Source organism: Anguilla anguilla, chromosome 2 (assembly GCF_013347855.1).
Source record: "Anguilla anguilla isolate fAngAng1 chromosome 2, fAngAng1.pri, whole genome shotgun sequence".
Classification (NCBI taxonomy): Eukaryota; Metazoa; Chordata; class Actinopteri; order Anguilliformes; family Anguillidae; genus Anguilla; species Anguilla anguilla.
In genome coordinates this window covers 31,481,275-31,494,116 of record NC_049202.1, presented here as the reverse complement: position 1 = coordinate 31,494,116, position 12,842 = coordinate 31,481,275, and the positions used below count along the sequence as shown (strand labels likewise).

The window sequence follows — 12,842 nt, the reverse complement described above, 5'->3', positions numbered from 1 at the left end:
CAAAGAAGATAACTCAAAATCTACAGGGCTGCCTGCCTTGCCCCCTTCCATTATTCACCGGAACATACTGAGCATAAACATTGGTCCTCTTACTTCTCCTAAACACAGATCTGCATAACCACTTAAAACCCAGTGCTTTTTGAAAGAATCCCCTCTCTCTTAAATAAACCCCATTATTTCCAAAAGCTGTACTCTGTAACATACATGACATATTTATTCTGAATAACTTCTTTATTCTATAGTGATTACATGTATTTCTGATACCGGACAAAAAAAGTTTTTTTTCCAATCATACCTCAGGATGTCTACAACACTAGGAAAAAAATATTGCAGCCGACTGAATAAAGCAGTAAAATGTAACATGCGTTTCAACAAAGGAGGGCCCAAGTGTCCCCAAAACCTCTCCAAAAGGCACCAAACCTCTCCAAATGGGAATATTGTGAATATTGTTTTTTCTAGCTATCTCTCACTTATTATTATTGTTATTGTTATTATTATTATTAATAATAATAACAATAATAATAATAATAATAACATTACTACTACTAGTATCCAACCAGTTCACATTATTATTATTATTACGAGTGAAATACAATCTATCCATCCATCCATCTACTATCTATACCCGCTTATCCTGAGCAGGGTCACAGGTGCTGGAGCCTATCCCAGTGTGCATTGGGCGAGAGGCAGGAATACACCCTGGACAGGCTGCCAATCTATCACAGGGCACTGACATACTAATACAAATGGAATTGGCTTGCTTACCATGATTTGGCTTTTACGACAATGAACAAAGCACTTATAAACAATAGATGGTGTGTGCACAAAGCTGTATTTCCATTCTGCAAAAACCTCCCGCGAGCTGCTGGTTATGCAATGGAATATCTCAGTGATTATTTTAGCTATAAAGAAGCCGTGAACTAATTTCAAAAGCTGCAGAAATTAGCTTGAAGATTACGAGACTGTAAGGTTACTGTAATGTGTCCAAGCAAGGGTAAAAATCACATTAGATCATAGAGAAGGTAGATTTTTTTTTTTTGGCTGTCTGCCTGGAATGTCTAATTGAGATCATTTTTTCAGTGTTTGTAAGGTAAGAATATGTTTTTCTTTAGAAAAATGGAACTTTCCACATTAGAAATTCTATTTATGTACATAGAAATGCTTGGTCCTAAAAATACTTTCAGCTCAATTGAAGCAATGCATCAAATTTGATTGCTTATGACTAAGAGGGGGATTTTGGTGGCGTCAATTCCATTACTGTAGTGTTTGACTTGATGTGGACAATTACTGGATTATAAAATACCATAATCCTCAACCTAGGGTGTCAATTTCAGCCCTCCTGCTTCGTAAATGATTTTATTATCTCTAGTGGTTATACTGATCGAAACAGGGCTTTTTGCATCAAAGTGCAAAAATCAAAGCTTTACAACACTATACAGGTTATAGCCATGCACATTGAATCAATGATTGATAAAATCAATATCAGTCGAGTGGGGCAGCAGTGTAGTATAATGAGTAGGTAACTTAAATGTCACAAGTTTGATTCCTGGGTTGTACACTGCCATCGTCCCATTGAGCAAGGTACTTAACCTGTATCAGTACATATCCTGCTGTATAAATGAATACAATGTAAGTGCTATGAAAAACGTTCAGTAAATTTGTACTAATTAAGACAATGTTATTTTATAATAAAGGATATATAAAGTTAGATATCCACGCCATCTTCTTTGTGCCTACCAGGTGTCCAAGGTGTCAACTCTTGAACCCTCCAACCCCGTATCGGTAGGGGAAACTCACAGCTCTATCTTGAGTAGTCATGGTTACTCCTACACTTGTACGATATATGTGACATTTTGTCTCTGCACTGCCATCAATGTTATGCTAATCACATCAACCAGTGTGGTTTACCACACTGCTCTGCATCTGCATTTTTGACCTGAGCAACATCAAAAGAAGTACATCCCTTCCCTTCTGGATACTGCTTTCCAAGCACTATCAGCAAGCACAACAATTTTCTGCTACTTGCCAGGTAGCCAGTCTTGGGGGCTATTTGGCTAGTGAGCTGACCAGGGCTACCAAGCTTGTGAGCAGACCAAGACCAACCAGTTAACATAGTGTTTTCATAGTATTTTTCTGAATTACTGAAACCATTTTGTCAATCAAAGCCTTTTCAACAACTTTGACTAAGACGATGTTCAATCCGAGACCATTTTCTAGCAATTGACTGGCTAGTTTCCCATTTAAAATTCCACCGAACCTCTGCGGCTCATTAATCCCAAGGTTTTTAGTTTTTTGGATTAGCAATTTCCCCCCCAGTATATGAGCAGGTCTACTAAGTTTAGGGTATGTATGTTCAGCAAGCTGATAGCAAAGAGCTAGATGGCTCTTTGGCTTAACATGTACTGATACCACTTGTGATTAATAATTCTGTTCATTGCTATGCAAACATGGACACTTAATCACATGACAGCGGTCAATTGAATTCACTATCAAAGGGAGGGGGCAAGGGGGATAAAACAAGTTAATAATCTCATAGAGGCTTGACAGCCCATCTTCACTATAATTCACTATAAATCTAAATGCCTCAAAATAATACATCTTTGTTGCCAATTTTCTCACTGAATATTTCTGTTGAGTGACCCAAAGGGGTAAGACTGACAAGAGACACCCAAACCTAGTTCAGTGACCTTTTCTCCTGCTAAACTTATGTCCATCAGTAAAAAGCCACAAAGCTCTGTGTTTGGCACACTATTACAAGCAAACACAGATGAATAACAAATCGGCCATTAAGACACTCAAGCCTATGATTTCGTAATGCTGAGAGACCATTAAAAAGACCATACTATTTTAGGACAAAGATCAAGCTGGGCAGACAAAGAAAAATAAGACTAAACCATGTGATTCATGCCAGCCTTTTCATTCAGAGCACAGGAAGACAGTGGGTCGCTGGAAATTGCAACAGAATAATGACTCTATTAGCCATGAGAGAATCCAAGTGACTAGATGACAGAACTTTCCCAGAGACACTGTCAGCAGTCCTCAAATCAAGTAGAAACTTTTCCACCACAAAAATGTGCTTCTGGGCATGATGCACATTGCTGTTTCAAATTAGCCCCTCAAGAAACTGAAAGAATGTTGAAATATTCCAAAGAAATGGTAAATTTGGTAAGCTACAAAATAAATGTTGAAAAGCGGGCCTCTCACAAAGAAGTTCTGTCACAGCAAAGCAGATAAGACTGACCAATAGTGATGTCAGAAATCTAGTGTTTAGACTATGGCCTTAGAGAGAGAAACAGTGAATTGGATACAATATGATATTGTTTCTAAGAATGTGGCCTGTTCTCCCCTCCACAAGCAGCAAATGTGATTGTTACAAATTAAAGTCCACTGATATCCTAACCTAGGCAGGCGATCTATGGATTTCACCTCCAGCAGAATTTGTTTCAGAAGAGACTAACCAGAAGCCACAGGACATCATACTGGGGGTCAGAGACCCTGCATGGCTACATGCTGAACACATTCAAGTTTGAATGCAATCTGTGAAATCAGTGTGTGAAAATCTTAATGTCTATACAGATAATGGTGTTGAGACCTGATAGTTTAACAGTTTAACACCTGGCAGTTGCTAATTAGGTACACTCGGAGCGACGCTTGCGTCGCTCCCTCCTAGTTTATGAGCCAGCTCCCCATTCCAGTCTGTGCTCTCCCCTTCAGAAGGCGCTTCCAGCGACGTGGCCCCCCTCGACAACAGAACCCCTCTAACCTCTGCTACCCCCCGCTGACCCCCTGTGAGAACTTCACGGTCACAGGGGGGCTATGGAACTGCCAGACTGCTACGCGCAAGGCAGACTTCATCTCCCCTGGAGGTCAGAACAGCTGAGACACTGACCCATTTCAAACGACGACTGAAGACTCACCTCTTCAGGCTGCACCTCTCCCCATCCCTCCCTACCTCCCTGTAAATGACTGTAAGCTTAGGGTTGTAACTAGGCAGCTGTTTTGTAGGTGACTTAGGTGCATTAACTGTCTTAACTACTGCTTGTATTTTTTCCACTGCGTTGTTGCCGTTCTCGTTGTGTTAGTGTTAATCAGTTTAACCTTCAGGGTCCAAGTTGAATTATGCGGTTGTTCCCTGCACTTGGACCGGTACTTCTCTCTAGGGTTTTCGTCATACTTGTTCCTGGTTATGGTTATACACTTTGTTGTACGTCGCTCTGGATAAGAGCATCTGCCAAATGCCTGTAATGTAATGTAATGTAAATCTCCATTTTTTTGAAACAATTCCAGTTTTAAGAGGAAACCAACATGATATGATTTGGTTTTGTTATATGGAAAATATTTTGGTGGAAGTTACAACTGGCTGGCCTTGACAATTATCTGTCTACAAATATCACCCCATTGTAGATGCAGAGATAAACTTCCATTCTTTTAATTCAAGGTATTCAAGAGCTGAACTGAATTACATCCTTACATATTCATGTTTGACATTTGATCTTGGAGAAGCAGAGTTTTTCTCTTTGTATTTTGGTGGTGGTTCTTTGGTTGTGATTCAGAAAATAAATATATTTTTAATTAATCCTTGCTTGCCTGACAGTGAGTACAAAAATACACGCTCAGTACTAATTAATTTGAATTGCTTAATTGGGTTGCAAGTATTAAAATATATGTTTCCAATGGGAAGCACTGCACTCACCAAAAAAGGAACACAAAGGTTTCAAACACACATCTTGAGAGAAATTTTTTATAGACCTAAGCTATTAGTATCATTACTATTACAGATTGGACAATTACCATTTACCAGAATTACCCTTTTCTGCCCCTTAACTGATATAACGTCCACTGGTTGAAGCAGAGTTTCACAAAGCTTGACTAATGAGAAGGCACCTTTCGCCCTTTGGCATTTCCAAGAAACACCTTAATCTGTTCTTTTTCTTTATTGAGGAGTTAACACTTTCTAGATTGGTATTGTAGTAGTGGCTAGCATAGTAGCACATTCAGTACATTCACTAAAATTTTCATAAGCCATCAGAAGCAAAAAGCACTGGAGGGCTATAGCACGTGCACACTTTTTATCCTACTATTGACTAGGTTGTGAATTATGTCCGGCTGTTTGAATGCATACAATTTAACATTTAACAGCTTTACATTATTTCAGTTTCGATTCAAAGCAATAGGACTATGCAGGGAAAATCCTTTAAGGGGTCAAACAAAGGTCATTTGTTCAGCCTGAGCCTCTAGCTCTATAAGAGTGGAGCAGACATACTCCAGCACGTTAAAGCCACTGAGGTGCCCAACTTTTCTACTGGGTAGGCAATGAGAAGGCAATGAAGGCTGCAGAGTGGCAGAGGCAAACGAACCATGAAGTAACATGTTTCAGCCCAGACCAGGCTTATGGTTCATATGAGCTAATGTCCTAATAAGTCTTTAATTACAGTTTTATAAGATGAGGTGATCATATTATAGTGCAGGCACACAGATGTTCGTTGACATTGCAAAACCTGTTCAATGGATGTCATATCCATTAACATTGCTCAAACTGTTGATGCCTCACTAGTGTCACTGACACAGTTGAACATTAAAACCTTGAAAAAGGGCTCCCGTGGACAATATACTACTCATGGTCAAGCATATAGTTGCAGATGAGGTAATAATCATACCTTGTGCAATAAAGAATCAGATTTTCCCCTTTCCATAGGGCAGGGGTGAGGAATGTTTATTATAGAAATTAAGTGGAACAGCTCTCCAGAGATGGGAGATTTCTGAGTTCAGAAATACCGTCCAATTCCACCAATGATACACTGCACCAAAGAGTATATATAAGTCAGAATGTATGTGTACCTGAGGCATACTTTTTTAAGTAGCCCATAAATTGGTTGCTACCTGGTTGATAGCTTGCAAATTAGTGCACAAGGGATGCAGGCTTCGACCTCAGTGTTTTAACTGAGGACAAAAGACTATACACTTACGCATGAGATTATTGCATGGTCAACCAAATATAGCGGTTTTTATTTTATTTTTTTAATTAATTTCCCATGAAAATGAAGGGTGTGATCAAAAGTTTGGTCTAGTCTGATTGGAGAATTTCTGACTGCTCGCTCATCTCAGCTCTCGATATGAATTAATTTGACTGGGGTCTGGGGTGGTGGCTGGGGTGTTTATCACATAGCTAAAAAACTGAAGTGGCCACTGACAACTGGTGTAACCATTTGTACCTGGGGGGAGTGTCTCCAGGCTGTGGGCTTTGTCATCTGAACTGCTGTGTAACTGGTTCCTCTTTGACGAATCAATGCCAGCCCAGTCATCCTGAAAAACAGAGAGATATTTTGAGCATGGATTTTGCCATACTTTATCACCAAGCATACCTGCCTCATATCACACCACAGTAATATATTTTCCCCAGGCTCAGTTTACTCTGGTTTTTCAATTATCAATGTTTAATTAGATGCATAACAGGTATTTTTGTCCACAGATGTGGCATCCCAGATAGAGTAGTAGTGTAAAAAAAAAAGTAAGAAATGCTAGCTTCAGAACTCCAAGACTCTTTTAAAATGTGCAAGCAACAATTATTTATCACAACAATTATTTATAAATGTAAATGAGGGGCCAGGACCCTGAAAACAGTGGTACAGAGCTCTTTCCCCATCCAGCATGATGTCTTCATTATACACTAAAGTATAGTTGTATTATGTGTGGGAAGGTGGATGATCAGGTTTATTCCATCACATCTCAAGCTGTGATCAGAACACCTGAATACACTGCTGTGTACCTGAACAAAAAATGTTCAACCCCAACAAAAACCACATCTCACAGCCAGTGCACTACTTTAACCATCACCAAAACCATGCACGGGAAACAGACGGACTCTTAGTGCATGTAGCCTATTTCTTCTATTTTGAAAAAAAGTATAAAGGGTCAAATTTAACACAATAATTCAAAAAGGGTTATCTGGGTTTATTTAAAAAGTATTATTTATGCCTTTGGATTTATGTTTCTTGTGTGCAGAGTTCAATCCTTTAAACCCTCGTAAATGGATGGTGCCTCACTTGCTTATACACCGGAGATGCTGACTAATAGAGCCATCCTTTTCATCCCAAGCATTGTATAACCCCTTTAATATGCTTCCAAGAATCCAGACAAAGGAACATTGTTACTGCTCAGCAGGTGAATGCAGTATAACAGTTTTACCATTAAATATTTTTAAAGACTGATGTTTCCAGTGCAACACGTTGACAAAGGAGTGATTAATGCATGAAACAATACATTTTTTGTATCATTGCTATGTGGGAATAGACACAGATTCTTGGAAAGGAAATAATCTTTCCTTTAGACAGAACTCTGAAACCCTTTTTTCTATGTGGAAAAGACTTTAGGCATGAGAAATGCGCTTGCGAATGACAAAAGAGCCCTTGATGTTCTGTTTTTGTTTTCGTTCAAGGTAGCTTTAAAAAGGATTTTACATCTCCAATGTATCCCTGTTTCTATGGCAACCAGGTTGTCTTTTTCATGGAGTTTTGGTCCCTCAATCCATCCAGCGCACTCAACAAGGTTTTAAGGAAACAAAGACCCTTATATGCAGCAGCATTTTAGATTTTAATCATAACTTCAAGTCTATGGTCTAAATCTGAATCAGACAGCAGGCATGCAGAACATTTTTTTCAATGAAACAGCAAATGCAAATCGAAGTGTCCTCCTGAATTCTACCGCTGACTGCAAGAAATAATCATGTATCTGGGCTGCCGACCTGAATTTTATTCTGCAAGTGTCCCTGTAGGCACTCTGAGTTCAACAATGATTTGGCAGTCACAGAAACATGACTAATTATCAAATCAGGGCCTAATTAAGTGGTGTTCATCAGTGCAAAACAATAAAATGATCCTGTGAAGCAAGTGTGGAGGAAATGAAACATCAACACACACAAACAACATCAAAACAGACAACAGTAAAACAATATCTTGCTGTTACATTGCAAACCAAAGGATTCACTTAATTCTGCACTAACAAAACATTAATTAACTAACAAATTATCTTCTAACAAATCTTCAGGCCATGCAAAAAAGATTACAACAATCAAAGAGCTTTGTTGCACGGGCTAGCCTACAATGGAGAAAATGCCTTCAAGAAGGTCAGTGGCAGTAAAATGGGCTTTAAATAAAAATAAAATATTAAAACGAAATAAACAATAAATGCAAGGACAAAGCAGCTTGTGATTATCTAGAGAAAATCATAAAATGTGAAGGTAAATCATGAAAGAGAACAGTGATAAGCAGCATGATTTAGGCTAAATGACGGCAGGGGTGGAAAAATAGATCTGATGCTATCGTTTTCACCATCATTCCTGGCTGACCAAGCTGTGATGCGCCAAAGGCAGAGGGACTACCAAACAATGATGAACTCCATTACTCAGCTGCCCTAGTTTTGATTTGCGTGCCCCTACTGCAAACAGCTTGCTCAATTTTTTAGCTTCATAATTTTACCACGGTAGTGCAGGCCACTCATTTGAAATCAACATTTCCTACCTCCTCAAAGAAAAACTATTTTAGTTTTTGGTGGACATTTTAATTCATTGCTGAATTCAATAATATACTACACTGATTCTCATGTACATAAGTGTCAACAAAGATAAATATGTTCTTCTCATTCCTCTTGTGCCAAATTAAGTGCTAATTGAATGATTAACTGAGATGAGTGCCACAATTAATTGAATGACTATTTGACTCATGGCTTGAAATACAGAACCTGACCCTTTTGTGGTGGAGTACTGAAATACATGTGGAATAACAATACAATTATCACAATTCTTGTCATAGCATTATCACTTGCCAGTTGGAGTTACATAGAGGATTAGTGTAATTGCCTGTTAAGCCCACAAATTCTGCCTTTTATAAAACCATAATTAACAATGGTCAAAGTTCAAAGAGGAAAGAGGTACATAAACTAGATAATCCTTCATTTGACAATATGTTCTGCAACTAAACGTCTAAACTTGCTCTACAACAAAGAAAATAAACAACAAAATAAACAGGCAAATTAATAATCATTGACAAATGCCACTGAGGGAGTCCTTATAGCTACAGTACCTAGTCCGAGGGGAGGGAAATATGGTGACAGTTACTAATATATAGGCAGCCCACGTAATAGAGAACCAACAATCATTGCCAATGCTGTCAGTGTTATAATTAAAGGACAGTCGCAGACAGACGCTTTGGTGCCGAAGCGTAGGAGTAAATAAACAGCAGTCCAAAGTTACATACTGAGGGAGAGACTTGGGATGTCTCGTTTAAACCCCCAAATTGCAGTAGAATATAACCCCATTTATGTGATGACAGCAAGCACGAGGTTTGTGCCTGGGACAAAGGAATAAATGGAGGGATGAATCCAGTCCCCTAAAGAAAGGTGACATGTGTACATAGTGCTAGGATTAGGTCAACAACACAATATTGTGTTACTTCAAATCTGGCAGAGTATGGTTTTCTCTGAAAGGAAAATTTGTATTTCCTTTTGGACTTTCAGAAATTATACTAGAGCTGAATCAGGATGGCAGGTATGCCAGTCTGCCAAGTTACGGCTTGAGAGTTATTACATTAACAAATGTAAATTATATTTAATTAATAAATTACATTTATTATGTCAAAAAGAGATTGTTACAAAATATTGCATTAATTGTCAAACCCAATTAATGTCATATTCAGCGCTGTAATTAGCAATCCACCCGATGCTGGGCTGTGATTTCCTCCATGGACCTGGTCTGAGAAGGCGGGTGGCAAGGGCTCAAACTGCACACCAGAGGGACCGAAAAATTGTTATGAGCTGCATCAAAATTGCAGTCCGCTTCTCAATCTTGACTGACACCACCCAGCAGCAACTCGCATGACAAATCAGGAAATTACCGCAGAGCTCAGTTGTGTCAAAATCCATGACGGAAATACCACTTTGCCAATGCATCAGCTCTCAACATGCTATGCACCGGCTGGAAAAAAGCCCCTAAAGTTTGAAGGACCACATTCTCTTCAGATAGTAAGATAAACGCAGGGCCAAGCTACATTAAGTTATACAGGAAATTTTGGGTAGTACTGCTTTGAAACAGAGCTTGTTTAATTTGTGTTTTTTTGATGAGATTAAAATTTACTCCGTTCCCTTCAGTACAGTGGATTGATTTCCCCTCGTATTAAAGCTGAGCATGTTTTGTCTGCTAACAAGCCTGTGCTCACCACTGTCTGAATAAATACTACTAAAATAATACGTAATTATTTTTTAGTGTTTTACCATTTTGAGCCATGCTTTTCAGTGACAAACTTTTTAAAAATCAAAGCAAGGGAATCACAGAAGTCTTCGCAACTTGAATTACCATATCCGTTGTCCCTGTGAAGGCTGACATCAAATGCTGATGGAGTGTAGAAAACACATTCTGTACTATGAACGGCAAAATCAAAACTGGCAGGGGGTGCAAGACACATTCTTCAGCATTGGTGGCTACACTGAATGCTGGCTGCACTAAAAATAAAATGCTTTCCAGCAGCCACATTTTTCTAGAACAGCATGCAAAGTGACAAACAATAACTACAAGCAAGTGATCTATTCACAGGAGGGCAAAGGAAAACCGCAATTAAAGCAGAAATGAGTATTCCACAACAGAAACAAACATGACAACTGGAGCAATTACAAGTGTTTTTTCAGAAGTAGTTTATTACTGGGTCATTGGAAGACATCAGGCAGACAGAGAAACCAAGCAGCCTGAAGCGGTAGAGAGCATTGGGAGAAACTAAACCATTGCAATTTCTCAAAATGAAACACAGGCCCATCTGCGTTTAATCCGAGACATAGAGTTCTCCAATTTTAACTGAATTGACACCATTTAAGGTTTGGAGACAATTTTTAGTAGGCTAATTTAAACCGTATGAAAAAGAACATTTTAGTTTACAAAACAGAGCTTTGGTATGTCTGTTTTAACCCTTGTGTTTGGTTTGGGTCTAACTGACCCGTTTTAAATTAAGTCAAAGAAGAATTTTGCAGCCAAGTACTAAATATGAGGACTTCATTTTTCATATATACATTTCTCCAATGAATGTAAATACTCTTAAATACAGCTGACAGTCTACACTTTAACCTCATATTCATTGTTTTATTTCAACTACAGTGAGCTGGAGTACAGAACAAAAACAACAAAAATTGTCCCAATACTTTTGTATCTGTATATTGTTTATATTATTTGTAATTTCGATAAAGATAATATATATAGCATTTTTTGCATATATATTATTTCTTTATTTCTGGCAGTGTAGTATAATGGGTAAGGGACCGGTCTTGTAACCTAAAGGTCACAGGTTCAATTCCCGGGTAGGACATTGCCTTTGTACCCTTGAGCACGATACAATACTTAACCTGCATTGCTTCAGTATATATCCAGCTGTATAAATGGATACAATGTAAAATGTTGTGTAAGTCACTCCGGATAAGAGCATCTGCTAAATGCCTGTGTAATGTAGTGGATGAAATGGAATAATAAGAAAAATGAAAAGAAGAAGGGGGAGGCAAAGAAGGAGGAGGAGGCAAAAAGAATGAGAAAAAGATGACGGAGGGAGAGAAGACTAAGCAAGAGAAGGACATGTGCAATTACTGAAGTTTATTATGGTCAACTGTAATTTCCCAGCAATGGCTGGGAAGCAGGCTGCAGGGGACAAATTATCTGTATGCAGATTAAAACAACCAAGCCTTCAGAGGAGCACAAGGAGTACACAGAACTATGACACTGATCTTTTGTACCGGACATCACCACCTCATTATGTTACACATTAGCTGTCACCCTGTCGTTGCCACACTTCCTTACCGCAGTTTGTTCAGAGTGCGACATAGAAGGGTCATTTATCATAATTGTTATTAAACATGAACAGGGTGTCGATGGGGGCTGGCAGAGTGGTTTCTCTTAGATCCTGAGGGCCAATTTACATATTTCGGCATGCCGTGTTCGATACTGAAATTTGAGTAATATGTTCAAATGAAGGATGAAACCAAATTTCTAATAAGATATTGGATGACTAAATCTGTCCCACAGAAAAAAGGATAATACCAAATAGAACAACCCTAGCCCTATCCCAGTTCAAGCTGAAACACCTAGAGTGGATAAAGTAATACATTATAACAGTGAGTTGGCACTTTGAAATTCAAAGACAAATAAAACTTAATTTAAAGAATGAGATGGGTCAGGTAAGGACCAGAATCATGCTTATTGTTATCCAAGTATCTAATTCCTCACAATGCTCCCTATCCATTGAATGGCAACTGAATCATCACCAAAGAAAATACAAGAGTACTGAATAAATAATTGAGCTGCTTCCAGTCTTCATGGGGGTAGCAGTGTGAGAATCATCTTCGAAGGAATCTAAGCAACTCATACTGAATAGAGAATACAACCAGAGGGTCAATGTGGGATGGATGCGTTCATCTTGCAGTCCATGCAGTGTTCTAGGTCTATGGGTTGATCACTGAGAGCAGCTGTAGGTCAAGGGAAATCCCAAGAGAATGCCCATCTCAGCTGGTATTGAGAACACCCGACAGAAGCTGCTCCTCTCCAATTGGCCGAATGCTTCTGGGCACATTTTTTGGTCCCAAGCCAAACAGATAAGGCTTTCTCTCAGTTAACCAGCCTCCAAATATCACACATGAGCACCAGGCCTCCTGTCAGCTGTGAGCTCTAAGTTTCTCCAAACACAAAAAATTCTTTAAATATTTTGTTTTCATCATCTTTCTCACATGACAAAATGAAGAAATCAAACTGCAGGGAAGAAAGACAGAGTTGGTGACTTGATAACATCGAAAAGTAAAAATCTTTTAAAATGTAGAAATGG

General features: G+C 38.8%; 1 protein-coding gene across 1 annotated transcript in view; it reads right to left on the bottom strand.

The window, feature by feature from the left end:
• Positions 1-12,842, bottom strand: part of LOC118221104 (polypeptide N-acetylgalactosaminyltransferase 2) — a 106,721-nt gene that overhangs the window by 40,740 nt on the left and 53,139 nt on the right. The window contains exon 2 of the mRNA XM_035405823.1: positions 6,213-6,303. Coding sequence (XP_035261714.1) covers positions 6,213-6,303 — 91 coding nt within the window. The remainder of the gene's footprint in view (positions 1-6,212; positions 6,304-12,842) is intronic.